Source organism: Lycorma delicatula, chromosome 6 (genome assembly GCF_047948215.1).
Source record: "Lycorma delicatula isolate Av1 chromosome 6, ASM4794821v1, whole genome shotgun sequence".
NCBI lineage: Eukaryota > Metazoa > Arthropoda > Insecta > Hemiptera > Fulgoridae > Lycorma > Lycorma delicatula.
The window spans coordinates 129,513,831-129,532,177 of NC_134460.1; the positions used below are offsets into that span (position 1 = coordinate 129,513,831).

Below are 18,347 nucleotides of genomic sequence, written 5' to 3' on the forward strand. Positions count from 1 at the left end.
CATAACACCAAGAAATTCTAAAACATATTTATTTATAATATAATAATAATAGTATTTTTGTTAGGTTAATAAACGTATAACATGTTATATCATGCTTTACATCCAACATATATATGTATAATATGGGATTTGGTTATAGGTACCTAAACATAAATAATATAACACATAATATAAAAGGATGGAAAAGGAAATGTAAAAATAAAAAGGTGAAAAAAACAAAAAACAAAAATTAATAGATATATATAAAGAAAAATAGAGATAAGAAAGAAATAGATAACTGTGAGAGAAAGTGTGAGAGAGAGAAGAAAAGATAGAAGAAAGACATACCGTGTTTCGGCTTATGTCCCTATCCATACCTGTCTGTTGTGGATTTGTGGGTCATGAGACACCTGCGAACACAGAACCAAAAATAGTCTAACTACGGTGTTTCCTGCTGTCTCAGAACATGTATACCACAGTTTTAGAGTAAAATTTGTATTAAATTAAATAATAATAAAAAAATTAACATATACCGAATATTTAAACAAATAAAAAAAAAAAAAATACGAAAAAAACATTCATTTTTATTTTATAATAAAAAAATTTTGGTAAGATTGTTTACATTCAACGGCAATTTTTAAATTTTTAAACAACAATAAAAATACAACAAATAAAATAACAAATATCAACAAAATAGCCAGAAAATATAAATTATACAAATTATTACGTAGATAATTATCAATGATTAAAACTATTTATTTTATAAAATTATTTAAAAAATAAACTCAATTTTGATCTTCAGTATCGGGCAGAATAACGTAAAATCATCGTTATTGAATTAAAAAAAATTGCTATCACTAAATTCAAATTACAAAAAAAAAAGTTTTATAAAATAATATAATCTGTATACATTGACAATTTAATTAAAAAAGTGTTTTTGGTTTTTAAAAACAGAATTAATAAAATATTTGTACACAATATAAAGGATTATAAAATTTTTAACAACTAACTGTACGTAAAAATGGAATAAAACAAATATTGATTCTAATTTAAGTATTAGGGTAATTTTTAAATACCAGTACTTGGAATTCAAGAATATAGATTTAAAAAATAAATAAATAATAATCATAGGCAACAATATTTTATATTAAGTACAGAATTGAACGAACTAAATTTTAAATACAAATTGAACCCTATAGTATTCGCCAATTTTAAAAATAAATAACAAATTCCGCAAAAAATAATCGTACTTATATATTATTTAGTATTAAATAATAAAAATAAAAAATAAATAACTCGATTAGTGAATACAGCTTAAAAATATAAAAATGTTGTATAAGTACTTATTGTATTTTTCAAAAAAGGAAAAGCAAATAAAATAGGATACAGAAAGGTTGTTGGATGTAAAACTTAAAATAAATTTCAGTAAAGAAAGTATATGAATAAATTAACTTAAATTATGTATATATTTAGGCCTGTATATATATATATTGATTTTCAATTAAATAAAATTCAGGCAAATTAGTGCAGCATGATGCATAACGTGCAATAAGATTATTATTAAAAGTAAATAAAATTCGATCGTTTGTTTTTTAAAGAAGAAGAATTTTTTTTAAGAAATCCAAAATTAACATTTTCATGAATAATAAACATAAATAATTAAAATCCAGTTAATACAAGAAACAAAAATAAATTATTTTTTATTAACTGAATCAAAAGAAATAATTATTGCACATTATATGCATTAAAATAAATAAATTAGGCGTTCGTTTTAAATGAAATTTTTCATATTATTTATTGTTTTAGAATATAAAACAATATTTAAAAAACCCTACCTTTGTGTTGCAAAGGATGCCGTTGAATAAGTATGGGTAAGCCTAAATGGTGTCCTTTAAAAAAAAACACAAAATCAAAAAACATATTTACTATATTTTTATGTAACTTTTACCAAAAAAAAGATAGATAAACGTTTTCTTTTTTTAATTATAATTGTTATTTTTTTTAATTAATTTTTAATTTCTTTAATAGAAAATAATTTATAATAAAACAAATTTTATACTTTAATTACTGTGGTATACATACCCTGATAAATATATATTAAAAAAAAAAAACAAATATATAGCTATATACAAACATACATAATTTTCTTTATTAAACAACATATAGTTAAACTAGTTTTTGAGTTCAAATTTGCATGGTAAAGATTAAGTTGAATATTAAAAGTAAAATAACTATTAAATTTCAAATAATATTTACTATAACGGTTTCTTAATTTTAAATAAAAATAAAATTTTTATTTTTCCAAAAATATATATTTTAAAAAAATGTATTGTTCGATAATATATCTATATTTATTAGAAAAAATTTTAAATAATTATTCAGAGAAAATAATAATTAATTAAAAGTAAACTGACCAAAATTTACTCAAAAAAAAAAAAATACATTTATAGTTACACAGCATGTAGCCTATATATTTTAAATAAAATTAATTTAAACATTTTTAAAAATTCGTTTTTTTATTTAATAACTATAAAAATAAAGCTATCGTAAAAAACGAATTAAAATTAAGTCGAAAAATGTTCTACTTCCTAAAGCTCATACAACATGCATGCGTCATTTAATTAAAAGTTATCTATCATTTGTAACTTTTCACCATAAAGTACCACTTAATATAGTAACATTATATATTAGTAATATAATATAGTAACTAAGTAAAACGACGGATTAAATAAAAAGATACAGAACAATTTTCTGAATATGTAATCGTATAACTAATAAATCATCCCGTTTTTTAATTTTTTTTTTTTTGTTATAAATTTATTCAATTTTATCAAACATTATTAACAATACGTGACTGTCAAAAAGTTAAATTATTAAATTTTAAAAATATTTTGATAAAAATAACAATAAAGCGTATTTTATTTAATATTTGATTTTTTTTTATTCCTAATTTACGTTGTAAATTAGGTAGTTAAACATGGTAGTAAACCTACCATGTTTAACTTCTTGTTAAACAAGGTAATTAAATATGGTAGTTAAACAGGTATTTTGTATCTGTTCAACTAATGAACAATAAGCAACTCCTTACGGTCTAATGAAATAAGGATGATATGTATGACATGTAAATGAGGTGTAATCTTGTACACTCAGGCCGACCATTTCTGAAATGTGTGGTTAATTGAACCCAATGAACCCCAACTACCAAAGGACGCAGGTATCCACTGTCCAGTATTCAGATCCGTATAAATTTAACTAACCTTTACCAGGATTTGAACCTCAGAATCGTCGACTTTGAAAAACAGCTGTTAAACAACCGATTTGCGACAACGATTTACCGGTAGACCAACCCGGCGGGCTAACGTTTAAATAATCCAAAAAATTAGTAAATTTTTTTGTATCTCAGATTATATTTACAATCGTTTTTTTAGATTAGAAACTATAAGTAGATGTCATGGCATTAATTAGGTCATAAAGGAATTTCCCTTGAAACCGCTTCCAAATTAAATACATTCTAGGTAGCAATAGTAAATCAAAGGTAGCATAAAGATTAATAAAGTCCAGCTAGAAATGTACCAGAAATCATAATAATGTTCACTACTACGAATAAAACCTCAATATAAAATGAAAAATTTTAACACGGGAACAAATAGCGTTAGAAACATAAATGATCATAAATTCTTTGATGATGTACAACTAAGAAAAAGGCCTCGACCTGAGTATCATTATTAGGTTCCTAACTCTGATATATGTTTCGCTTTATCGCCTTACATCTTCAAAAATTAAGAACTAAAGGATTCACCACAAACCGTTCATTTTTCATAATTCATTTTTTTCCATAAGTAAACCGTAAGTAAATAATATATTAAAATATAACATGAGAGAAGGCCATCCAATGTTGTCCTTGCCCCAAGAAAACAAATAATAGATTATTATAATAACAGTGACGTCCGCGTTAATAAACATAATTATAGTAACAACTAAGATTCAGTAAACGGTTATTATATCATACGCACTATCATCAATATCATACAGAAAAAGGTTCAATCTGTGGACCACTTGTGTCCAACACATTCAGTTCGCACGCAATATTTTTTATCAATTAGAAGATCCTCATACACATGTGAACCCAGGTAGAATCTCTTTACATACCCGATAAAGGTCAAACTTGAAATAGATTTGTGATTATTATCAAGAAGATAAATATATTTCTAGGGTCTATCAGCTTTAAATAATAGAAAAATAAACTTTATTATAAAAGATTTACTTAATTTGACACAAACTGAAAGGATTTTGAGAAGGAATTTTTAAGGTTATAAATTCTACAATCGTTTATTTAAATAGTTCAGTTGTTGAAATATGGAACATAAAACTAAACATAGATAAATTTTTAAAATTTTTATAGTGTTACAACACAAAATCAATAACAGTCAAGAACTGTCAAAGTCAAGATTAAGCAAAACGCTTTGAAATATATTTTGATAACTTAAACTATTTTTCTTTTCATGAAAAAGACAACAAGAGAGTATTTATAAGTTAATTACTTGTAAGAGTAGATACTAATTGTTTTTATACTAAATTTAATTTTTTATTCAGTAAAGAAGGTTTTAACCGAAATTAATAAGATAATGGGATAATGATTTTATAGAAAACTAGATGAAATGAAGATATAAGTCTATAATTATTTCTTAATGCTTTAAACATTCCTGTTATTGAAAATAACGTATCTATATAGAAAAAGTGGATGGAGATTTCATCGACTGCTTTAAATATTTGTACTCTCACTTTAGCGCAAATTAGCAGCAATTAAACAAATTTTTATAGAAGTACAATAAGTGTTTACTCTGGCTAGACAGAAATGGAAATTGAAGCAAGCTTTACAGACCTGGTTTTAGCCTGCTGCCTGATGACCACTGGAGGCCCCGGGGTACTTCTAGGTTGGTCTCGCGACTCAACTGGGTCAAACTGGCCCCGACCGGCTAGTTTATATAATTTGCGTAACAAAACTCCTGAATTTATAATCTAATGTATCTATAGTAAAAATTCAAAAGAATTCTATGTATGACTCATTTAAGGAATTATTTTTTATATTTAATAGAATACAATACGCAATAAAAAAAAAATAAAAAAAACATTTTTACTCGGTAAGATATGTTAATTAAGAAAACAATCAATTTTTACATCCTTGTACGAAGTAAAGGAAGATCGCGAAATCGCAAAGAAAAGGAAGATTCCGAAATCGAAGTAAAGGAAAATCGATTGTGATTGCAAAAAATTTCGGTTTACAGATTAAACGGAAATATCCATTTAGACCATTCGTGAATCCATTTTCACTAGTTCGACATGACGTCTGTACGTATCTGGCATAACTAAAAAACGGTTAGCCGTAGGATGTTGAAATTTTTTTATTTAGGACTGTTAAAACATCTAATTGTGCACCTCTCCTTTTGATTGCAATAAACTGGACCAAAAGTGTCCAAAATCTAAAAAAAAAAAATTTTGGACGTTTCCTTAAATGCAGTAATAAGTCCTCATCGACACCTTTTGAACGATATAAGTGGTATTTATTTTCATTGGTTTCAGAGTTATAGCCAAATAAAATTTTAGTTAATGAAATATTCTAATCTTGTAAGAGGAAGGCAGATCGGTTCAAATCCAAATTCATTTCCTTTTCTTTTTTTTATTAATTTAAATATATTGATTTATTAATAATTATTAATTTCTGATTGTAAACAAAATGTAAAATAAATAACAATTCAATAAAAGCAAAAAAAAAAAAAATTACAGATTTTATTAATGAAATAAAATTTTATACTTTTAATTTTTTTTAAATGTGTATATGTAATTTAATAGGTGTATAAGGAAGTCACTGTGATTGTTTTTTATAATTTATATTGTTGAAAGTTTGTATCATGTAAAATATCTCTTTCAAAGAAAACATTTGCGGAAAATTTCTTGAATATGTAACTAAGTTTTAGTCTTTTATAGCCACTAATATATAAGTTTCAGGAGCTAAAATCATAGTTACTTTTTTTTAAAAATAAAGTAATATTTCTTAGTAGAATTATTTAGAGTATTAAAGAAGTAAATAAAATCTGTAAGAAATTCTAGCAAACCTAAAGCATATTAAAAAGCGTAAAATAAGATAATAACTATTGTAATTAAGGTATTTGCTTTTTTCATAAAAAATAAATAATACGTAAAAGTATAATACAAAAATCCAAGGTTTGTCACAAAAGAATTGTTGTATGTTTAATAAATAAAGATTAGATATAATGTACAATGTATAAAGTAAACATTAATAAAAGTTATTATAACCTCTATTAACAGTTTTCTTTAATATCAAAGTGTCATTTTAATCAATTTAAATAAGTAAAATGAAATTTCAGGCTCATAATATTAAAAATCTTTTGTTATTATGATGTATACGCAGATAGATCGTGTAAAAGATATATTTTGATAATAAGTAGGGCATCTGTATGTCAAGAAAAATACATATTGATGTAAAAGAAAAGAAAAAAAAGAAGTAAATAAAATATACAGAAGGAATGACGGACGGATGATGAGTATTTAAAGACAGATAGAAAGAAAGAAATAAAATTTAAAAGAAAGATGAAAACAGATCCGTGTCTTCTTCGTCCATAACATTGACCTGAGTTTATAACGATGAACTCGGTAGAGTGTAGGTAGAAGTTTAATGTGTGTAAAAGAGAAGAGTTCTCTTTAATACTTGAACAAATAATTCAATAAAATACATGGAGGAATTTTGATAGAAAACGACACGGATAAATGTGATATGAGGGACAAACCGTGAAGTGGTCCTGTCTTTCCCCCACTCAAAACTAACTTTTCTAATACTATATTTTATAAATAAATGGACAATGAATTTACCAACATAAATAATAGCCTGTGTATTATATAAATACATTTTGTTTGAATATATATATTTTTTTTATAGTATTTTCTATCGTATGTACATTGTCATTTTTTCCGTTATATCTTTTTAATAAAAAAAATTATTTTATAAAACTGATAAATTAAAATCATGTAATACACAAAGCATAAAATACTCGGCTGTTTATATAAAACAAAATTGAAATTACTTAAAAAAATTACAAAAATTGATAATAAAAATTACGCACAACGTGTAGTATTTTTACAGTTCAGTAATAACTGAACTCTAAAATTTCAAAAAATAAAATTAAAAACAGTATTTCATAAAAGTTTATTTAAAACCATTCGTTTCGGATAAATCTTAGAGTGTGTTCAATCATGTTATCATCTGGGCTACTTATTTATTGTGTAAGTAGTGTTGTATAAGATCCATGCCCGTTTTTTATTACTCTTAAACACATTTATACAAATAATTTTTTTTTTCAGTATTATTAAATTATTAAACTAGTAAAAATTAAATTATTAACTTAAAAAGGCCTTAAATACTTTGCTTTAATAATGTGTTTAATATTTAAACATTGCTCTTTAATTTGTATAAATAAAAGACAATATTTGTTTTGTGTGTGCCCCTAATAAGTCAAAAACTAGTTAACCCATTTCGCTGAAAAAATTCAAAATTTAATATTATTTGTCCCGAGAGTGTTAACATGTTATTAGTTTACATGTTTAGACAAAAATGCGTCCAAAACGACAAAATATTGGTCTCATATAATAATTGTCTGAGGAAGTCGATATTGACATTGACAACGATCGATACAGACAATGACAATCGATATAGACAAGAAATCTGGATATATACAACGATTTTAAATTTAGTAGAAGATTTTTTTTATAAGTTACACAATAGTGAGATTGGTACGGTTTGAACTGATAACATTCCGGGGGTCGTAAGAAGAAAAAAAGAAAATTAATTGTGAATTATTGCGCAATTTATTATTTTCGTAATAATGTCCGTTTCATTATATTCGTAAGTTATAAAATGTAAAAACGTTAATAACAATTTTAATATTTAAACAGCAGATGAAACTTTTATAATTTAAAAATAATAACGCTTTAAAAACGAAAAAATATTAGTCGACACACAATTCGAGCCAATCGAATGAGAGAAATCAGAAGAAATGAAGCAGAGGATGGAATAGCACAACGAAAAGATTGAAATAGATTACATATGTCAAATATAATACCAAATTTATTTAATTCATCCACTCAAATTTAGCAATAGCGAAGTATTGCTAGCTCCACTAGTATAGGGTAATTACTAATATGGAGTAATTAAAGAGCGTGCGGGTGACAATTAGTATGTAGTATGTGTATAATCTAGTATACCATTTTTCAATTTTTTAAAATTTAATACGTGCATGTATATATATGTATATATATATATATATATATATATATACATTATACCACATGAGGGGGTACCACATTTTTCCTTTTTTTACTTCCTTGTACGAAGTAAAGGTAGTATTGTGATCGCGAAAAATTTCGGTTTTCAGATATCAACGGAAATATTCTTGGCTATAAAATTATATATATATATATATATATATATATATATATATGTATAATTTTATAGCCTAATACACATACACATACTTACTATACTATGTGTATATTTTTATGCACATACATCCTAAATACATTACAATTATTTTCGAGCAGTCATAAAACAAAAACAAGTAAGACAATAACTTCACACATATGAGATAAGAGGTTTCCGAATAGTTCAGAATGAAGAGTTGAGAGACAAGTTATTCAAAAACGACTCGTTCATCTCTCTTTATTTCTGTTTAGCCTCCGGAACCAACGTAAGGTATTACTTCAGAAAATGAATGAGGATGATCAGTATGAATGTAAATGAAGTCTAGCCCTGTACAATCTCAGGCGACCATTCCTGATATGTGTGGTTAATTGAAACCCAACCACCAATGAATACCGGTATCCACGATCTAGTAGTATTCAAATATTTTACTAGGATTTGTACCTTAGATCTCTCGACTTCGAAATCAGCTGAAAGGAGTTTCTGTAGCGTAAGGATTCCAACGCGGGGTCACACATCTAAATCGGTTCAGCCGTTTTGGGCATTTGTGTAGAAATATTAAATTTAAAAATGGAGTGCAGTCTTGAATAATAGCTAAATTTAATATTAAATATCAAACGTAATAAAATATAACTTAACCTTAAAACTTAGTGTATTTTCCTTTTATGTAAGCTGTACCACTTGAGTACGAGAAGTTAGCCGAGTAATTAAATGTTGTAAGGCAATAATTTTAAAGAGTGATTTTTCTTTCATAATTCACTGATTTTACTAAAATTTAATTTTTTGTTTATTTTAGAATTATGTAACCTTTAAAATCCGTAAAATATCTTAATTATAGTGTGACAAACAGTATTTTTCATTTGACTCTCAGGTTGATGATTGTTAAGAAATCGCCGATTAAATTCTTAGGTAAGAAAATATCACAAGGAAATTCAAATCACTTCACATTAGCTATAAGTTTATTTACTGGATTTATATATAGGTCCAATAGTATCATAAAAAAGTTAATAGGATAGGTGATGTTAACCGTTCATCCCGCAAATAAAGGTGATAGAATAAATTAAAAATTTACAGATAAAATATACTATTCAAGTTGCTATGATATTAATTTAGTGTAAGAAATAACATCAGTGTTGTAAATACTTTCATATGGCAAAACAGATTACATAAATTGTTTTAGAAAACATAATAAATTCATCAAAATATATCCATAAAATTTAGTTTGTGAGCTGACAATATAGTTCATTGTTTTAGATTTTATATGATCAGAGAATTTACCCGTGTTATAAAATACGTTCTTTCTTTCTATTGTCTGATGATATTACCAAATAAGCTTGAAGCTTGTGCGTGGAATATGGAATTTTTGTAGCGTATGAGAAATGCCATACCCGACGGGAATCGAATTCAGGATCTCCGGATGAAAGGCCTAGACGCTACCACGAACGAAATTTTCATTTAATAAAAATATTTTTTAAACAAGAAATTTCGAATATAGTGCGATCTATATTATCAACATCTATTTTATCAAATTCAAAATATTTTTACTTTCAATCATCAAATATATTTTCTTTCTTTATTAATATAATTTTAACAAATTTATTGTATTTCAAAACTTATACTAGTAAACGATTAAGTAAAGATGGACGGGAAATTAAATATTTCTTTGAGGTACAGTAATTATAGCATACTAAAAGAATTAAATGACTATCATTTAGGATGGTAATTTTTAATCTTTTTCTCCATAGTTTAACAATAAATAAATTACTGTCAAATAAGAAAATGCTATACAATTTTCATGTATTTTATCATCTTGACTAAAACACTGCATAGTAAAAATAATAAATTAAACCATTATTTATTTGTCATTTATTGTTTTTAATAGAACAGAAAAAAATGATTAATAAAATCCTTTCTTTTTTTTAAAATAATTATTACGGTTAGATTTATCTTAAAGAGTACAATGGTCGTTTACAAACAATGACTTAGCGTGTATTCCGTGATTGAGAATATACGTAGCAGAACAAAACCAGGGTTGGTAAAGGTCGTAGTTACACCATCTATCTCTCTCATGTGAACATTCTGACACACTCTCTACCTGAGTTTTTCAGATGAACAATTTGATGCGATCTTGGGAGGCATAGCATCCCGAAGCATTAGTATTCTCTTATGTAGGTTGTTGATTATGTGTTCCAGTATAATTAAGTACAACACGACTATTAAGTTTATGATTTAAGTTAAATATTTATTTTATTTAATGCTATTCATTATTTATTTCTATATCCATATTTTTTAAAGATTAAAATATTTAAAAAAAAATTAAAATATAATAATAATTACTATTTCAATTACCACGCAGTGTTACGTAATAATGATGCACATAGTACTTAAAATTCATTTTGTATTTATCAAATATTATTTCCCGATACTATGAAAAGCTAAACCACTTAATTTGTAAAAAAAAATGGCCTAAATATAGACGCAGAGAAGCAAATCTTCTTACAGGTTTATTAATTATTATTATACTTATAATATAACAAAAGCCATTGATTGGATAAACAGACGTTCACGCTGTTATCTTTCATATATAATCAGCCCATAAATTTCAACTGTTTATCTGTAAATTATTACTAAAGCATCCATATCATAATGAAATAAAACAAAACTGTACGAAATCGCACTCTTCAAGAAAAAAAAAACTTTTCAAGAAAAAATAAGTTTTACAATATTTTCTACAATTGTTAATTTCACAAACATTGTTTTTAAATCACGGTTTAGGCAGCCTTGTTTGCCTGGCAAGAATTTTCTGTGTTGATAACTTATAAATTATAACTAGTTGATCTGTATTATAATGGTATTTGAGTTTTAATCTGTGTATGGTCTAGATGACTGCAAAATTTTATTTTTTTTATATTCTATTTCAAGGAAAAATGGTTAATTTTTGTCTGGTATCGTCATTTCTATTCTTTAAGTTCAACCCTTTACTGCTCTAAAAAAACAGCCCTAATTTGATATTGGTCTCTAGTGCAGAATATTCACTCTCGCTTCCATAGATTGCTTCCGATATTGATAGTCTTAAAAAATATCAGTCTAGTATCATTTTTTATTTTATGTTTCATAGTATTGTAAGTAGTCCCATTAATATACTTAAATTATTAATATTATCCTTCACATCATTATCAGTGACTTTATTATTGATCCTATTTTTTTTATGAAAAAAAACCGATGTGGATACCACATGATTTCCTTGTATGTCTATTAAATTATATATACATTTTTTTTTTTTTTTTTTAATGAAAAGTACATAAAATTCTACTTCATTAAAACATCTGATATTTTTTATTATTGAATTATTATTTATCGTATTTTATTTTACAATCAGAGGTTAATAATTATTAATAAATCAATATATTTAAAATAAAAAAAAAGTTAAAAAACAGAAAAGTAGATGAAGTCTGATTCGAACCAATGTGCCTTGTAAGATCCAAAATTTCATTAATTAAATTTTTATTTGGCTATAACTCTGGAACCAATAAAAATAAGTACCATTTATGACATATCGTTGAAAAGATCTCAATGAGGGCTTATTACTGCAGTTAAAAAAAGTCAAAATTTCAAATGTTTTTGGATTTTGGCCTTTTTTGGACACTTTTGGTTCAGTCGATTGCAATCAAAAGGGGAGGTGCACGACTAGATGTTAAACGGTCCTAAATCTAAAAGTCAACATCCTACGGCTAATCGTTTTTGAGTTATGCATGATACATACGCACGTACAGACGTCACGCTGAAGCTACTCAAAAATAGATTCAGGGATGGTTGAAATCTGAAAACCGAAATTTTTCGCGATCACAATAATACTACCTTTACTTCGTACAAGGAAGTAATTAATTATTTTAATGATTCGGGATGATATTTGTAGTTTATACTTTCCGAATTTTATTTTTTTGTAAAAGGTACATCCATTTCTTAAACCGATCTTATGTTTTTCTATTGTGAAAACAACTTTATTTGCATAAGAGATAACATATTCTTATTATTATTTTATTTAATTCTTTAGCCGTTTTTAGCAATGTGAATCATTATTTTGTTGACAATACTGTTAAGTGACATAACTCATATCAATTTTTCAGAAACTCTAAGATAAAAATAAAGAAAAACTTATAAGTAAATATTTTTTCTTATTTCTCAAAAAAACTTTTCTTTACATTTAAAAAAATATATAGGAAATAATTTTACAGCTATTATCTATGATAAAGTGAAGTTTATTTTTTTAAGCATATTTTTCGTAAACTTGATAACAACTGCTTTTTAGCCATCCCATTTTTTTTTTTTAATTTTAATTAGTATATATAGAATAACTTCTTAAAAAGTAAGATACAAAGTGGAAATTATTTATTCTAACTTCCTGAAGGATTAGACGACAAAATGAAATAAAAAGGATTAGATGATTCACAAAAGTCACACCGCATTGATTTTATCAAATATTAAAATACAATTATTCCTTTCTTTCACTTAGTAACATTCAATTGTTTTAACTCTTGCTTTATCCCGGTTTATCTAAGATTAGATGGAAGATATTTTGATGGCATTTCCGGGACCGAATATGTTTCGGTGAATAAATTTATAGAAGACTAAAAAATCTATTTATTCTTTAAATTAATTGAAATTGGAAATTCCATTTGTTTATAAAAAAACTTACTGCGGGTAAATTGACTAAATAACAACAACATTTCCAAAAAAATTCACATTCAATGACATTTTATTTAAGTTCGCATTTAACTGTAATAATTAACCATTAATTGATAAAATTAAAAGAAATAAATATATACTCTACACAATTATTACTCTTAAATAAACTGCTATTCAGTTACAAAAGAATGGTAATGTATTTTTTAATGGACTTTTTTTTATATCAACTCAATTAAAGGACTCTTTTTTTCTTTTCAACATCTCACCTTAGAAGGACATTGACTAAATTACACGGATATGATTACTTTGTTGGTAAAGCGCTTCAGTGTTTACAATCGATTTGTTACAGTCTCTGATCTTTATTTGTATTTAAAATAACTTATAGATTAAATAATAACTTATAGATGGATCAGAGTATTTTAAAATTGATGCAATGAAATAAATAAATATAATAATTTTTCTAAGAATTATTTTATTTCTTTTAAAAATACAAGCTATATTTGAAAAGGTATATATTATTTGGAAAGTGAAAATAAAAAATGTATTAATATATTTATTTTAAGTTATATGTCAGTATAATTAATTTAATCAAAATTCTTATTTTTATAATGAAAATAATAAATCCAATATAATTCGAGAATTAAAAATAGAAATCACAAAAAAAAATTACAAAAAGAAACTGGAAAAAAAAACTACAATCAGTAAAGTATTAGTAGAAAGTTAAACAAGTTGTAAATTTTCTTATAAAATTACGATACTTCCTACAAAGATTAAAAGACTAATATGTCAAAAAGTTACAAATATATAATAATTTGTATAACACAGTTTCACTTGTATCATAGATAAAATTTCTCATTGAATTTTCTTATACGAGTATACGGTTATAAAATCTGTGTTATGAAATATCGCCGAATGAATGTTTTTTTTTTCTTAATTTTATCGATTGCTAAGCTCATTAGCAACAAAGCTGAGAAGGGAACGTTAAAGTTAATTGTTGTAGATATTTTGGACATATTTGAAAATCGAACCCGGGATATTTGGTGTATTAATTGAGAGCTCTACTACCTATACCACTGAGAAGATTTGTACGTAGACAAACTATTCATTACATTTATTTTACATAACAAATATTTTATAAAAAAGGTAATTGTATGTGTATATATATATAACTACAATTGTGGAAAAATCTGACATTAAAATCGATTTTTTACAATTAATGTCTGGGATTAAATAGGAACAAGTTAATAAAAATGACCGTTATTAATTATACCGAAGTTAAAATAAAAAAGTAATTAATAATTTAGTAATTTATTAACCAAATCTTTGATTTGTATTAAAACTAAAATCAATTAATACAATATCAATTGTTTAGTCAAACACTGATTTAATATGAGATGCATATAAATATTAAATATATATTTATCAGATTCAATTGTAAGATTTACATATTGATTAAGTTGATTATTCTATTTAAATTTAAATATATATATATATATATATATATATATATAGAGAGAGAGAGAGAGAGAGAGAGCGAATGATTTACGAAGATTGTTACAAAGTGTTTAGGACATGGTCTACTGGTGAAAAAAAATAAAAATATTCATATAAGCATAGTTTCGGAAACGCTTCATTAAATGCGAAAATTTCGGCACTGGTTACTTCACACAAATTTAGATAAAATTAATTATTAATTAGTTATAAAGATGTCTAATAAATTGTTTTATTTGATTTTTCATTTTTTATTGTTTATTTTTTTTAAATATTTAACTTTTTGTTTTTTAATACTGAAAATTTTGTTTCGTTTAAAATCTCTCACATTTTGGTATGTTTAGTTTTTCATAAACTTCAAAATTCTTTCTTCACTGTTTAATTTCTTTGTGTTTTATTCATAACATTTTACTCATAATTAATTTTTTTTTAAACATTTACGTGTTTATTACCCATTTAACAAAGGAATTTTACCCCAAAACATAAAATAATGGGTTTTCAACCCCAATATCTTTTTCTTTTGCCCCAAATTTCTGTAAAACTACTCAAAGCTCAGTTCTGGAACCTATTTTTCAACTGTTCAGATAATACTGTACGTAGAACCTCTAAATTTACCCCTTAATTTGAATCTCAAGAATTACAGTCTGGCTTAATTTTTCCGAAAGCGAAGAAATCAGGGCGAAATCTCTCACCAGCTATTACTTCTTACAGAAGCGTTTGCGTACCTACATTTATGTAAACTTGCTTCTTTATTTTCACTAATAGAACATGTCATGAAAAGTTTTTACATTCTTTGTGAATTATTCAATACACATACTGTGAACAATTTACCAGCAACAGAAAAATTGGCGCCTTTAATTGACATTTAATATATTAACTCAACTCAATTATAAAAAAAAAAATGTTAATTGCAGGTGATTCACTGACATTACTGCCGCGAATCACAGGTTACAACACATAATTTCTTATGAACAAGTGTTTTAGGATTTTTTCTAAATATTAATTACCGCATAAAGATGGTTACATTGTTCCTGCGATAACTTTCTTCCTTAAAACCTTAATGTAAAATGTTATATAACTAACGTCCAATCCAGTTCTTACAAATTCGAATTAATTTCATTATTTTAAAATTTATAACTTTTTTTATAAACCCTTTCTTGTCATTATTTAGGATTTGTTTTTGGATATAACCAAACAAGCTGGCATATATCAGAAGTTACAACTTATTCACGGAGAAAAAATGTAAGTTCCATCTACAATGGTGATTTATGAGCGCCAAGATTATTTCTTATTAAAAATTATACCATACGATATGGATTATACAGATAGCAAAAAAAAAGATTGTTAAATTGACCGCTCGTAGTATAATACGTCAAGTAAAGATAAAGAAAATGTTAAATAAAACGAGAAAGAAAAAGAAAAGTAGTGGCAGGCAATTACTTGTCATGTTCTTCACAGACTTACGGCGCCGTATACTTCATCACCGAGTTATATTTTGACTAGAAATGGTGGTACTCAGTCAGTCACCGAAGACAGTGAGTGAAGAGCGAGAATATAGTAGTTCTAAAGAAGAAGAATTATTTGTGTTGAAGAATGATACGGGCCGACGCGGATGGAATAAGTATTAGTGACCAAAATAAGACGGATTCTGACCATTAGGCGCGCCAGGTTCTCAATAGGGGTCTTAGTGCCATTCATCAAATTCTCCTTCTGTAATTGTTTTTGAAATAAAGTAATGCGGTTGGTTTAGGTCAGCTGTTGAGGCGGTCAGTTTCCTTTTATTCCTATCTCATAATGCAATATATGTCCTTGTCTGGTTTTCTTAATTACAAATGAGTTAGAGACCTTATAGTAATATACCGACTGATGTATGCGTTACATATGTAAACGTGAAAATACTTTTAATACAATAATAACCTTTTAATTCTAATTTATATTGTTTATTTAAATTAGTCGAGTATTAATCTTTATTATAAGTAGTTTTAAAAAAGCCACAATAAAATTAATCGTTAAAATTTACCGATTAGATATTATGAAATTTATTAAAATAGGAATGTATAGATTTTTGAATTTGTTGGAACTTATAAAAAATTTACGCTAAAAAATAAATTACATTATTTTCATTATTATATATGTGTGTATATTAGTAAATTGCTTTTTAGGTTAATTTCTTATTTGTGGGTTCTTAAACCTAGAAAGATTTTGAAAGATGTTACTCTCCATGATTATCTTCTTTTTTTTTCTAAAACTAGATCGCTAAATTACAGAATTGTTTTTGTACTGGCTACCAAAATATAAATTTAACCATCTATCTATATCCAAAGAAAAATAATCTGAGTTATTAGATTAAATTTATTTTTTTCTTCAACGGCTGAAATCGAATAACGTATATCATTCAGTATATCGACCTGTTTAGATTAGTCAGGTAGACTTGACTAATGCAGTAATTCTGGATTGGATTCTCAAACTGAACTTCAGTTAAAATTCAACATATTTGGTTCTTGAAATATTTGTAAAACAACTACTGAAACTTGGTATGAAAGGCAGAGTTAAATAACCTGAATATAAGGAGATAAATTTTCATTTAAAAGAATTTAAAAAATTTTATTTTTATTATTAAATTTCTTTACTGTAAACAATATAAAATCAAGATAATTGCAAATTGTGCAATATAAATAACGCTAAGTTTAAAAAATATATATAACAAAGAACGATAAGCAATTAATAAACAATAAAAATACGTAATAATGTTAAAAATATAAAGAGTTAAAATACTTTAACGTAATTAAGACAGAGCAAACTTGCAGTTATATACCGATATAAACCGTACATAAAGGAAAAAAAGAATAGACAGTACATAATTGCAACCTAGCAATTGAACGATATAATTGCTAACTACAAATCATATACTATACTCTAATTATAACCTTGTTTAACGCCACAATACAAGAAACATTACTCGACTATTATTAATATTATTATTACAATAGAAATCCCTTTTAACCATCATCTGAGCGTAAATCAAAACTGGCTTAAGTTTTGCATTTTTACATACAATGTAATATAAGTTACGTACAATAGAGGGGTTACATTTTGAGGGACGATTAAATAGGAAATATAAGGCGCTCACTGTTGTAATATTAATTTCATGGTCTGATTGTGTTACTACGTAGTACCGCTACTGTTATGAAGGGAAAGTGTGTATGTCTCTGAAGGGACATGATTAAGAGAAAAGGGATAGGGATTTTGTATCATATACTACGTTTATAAGGGAACTAACTAAACGAAAACAGAGAGGGAAAGAGAGACGAAATAGAAATCATTAAACTATGTGTTATGTGCCCTAACAGCTACTAATGAAAGCTTAAATTATATTAACATGAAGATAAGATGTACTTCTCTTAAAATATGAATTTAAAGTAAAACTAAAAATAAATTGATCGATCCGATATTGACCTTTTTTATTGTTTAAAACAAGCCAGTGATAAACCTGTAAATTATATTTAACATTACGATGTCTAAAGAAAATTTATAAGGAAAAAAATTATATATATAAAAAAAAAGTTATATATATATATATATATATATACTATTCTACTATTCATACTAGTAGAACCGGCAAAGGTTCGCTATTGCTAAATTTGAATGTACGAATTTAATTTGATATATGTAATCTATTTCGTTGTGCTGTTTCTTCCTC

The 18,347-nt window shown here is 25.6% G+C and overlaps 1 protein-coding gene across 2 annotated transcripts in view; it reads right to left on the reverse strand.

The window, feature by feature from the left end:
* Positions 1-18,347, reverse strand: part of dac (dachshund family transcription factor) — a 665,435-nt gene that overhangs the window by 539,269 nt on the left and 107,819 nt on the right. For both annotated transcript variants that reach the window (XM_075369564.1, XM_075369563.1), the window contains exon 2: positions 357-389. In XM_075369564.1, the coding sequence (XP_075225679.1) occupies positions 357-389 (33 nt within the window). The remainder of the gene's footprint in view (positions 1-356; positions 390-18,347) is intronic.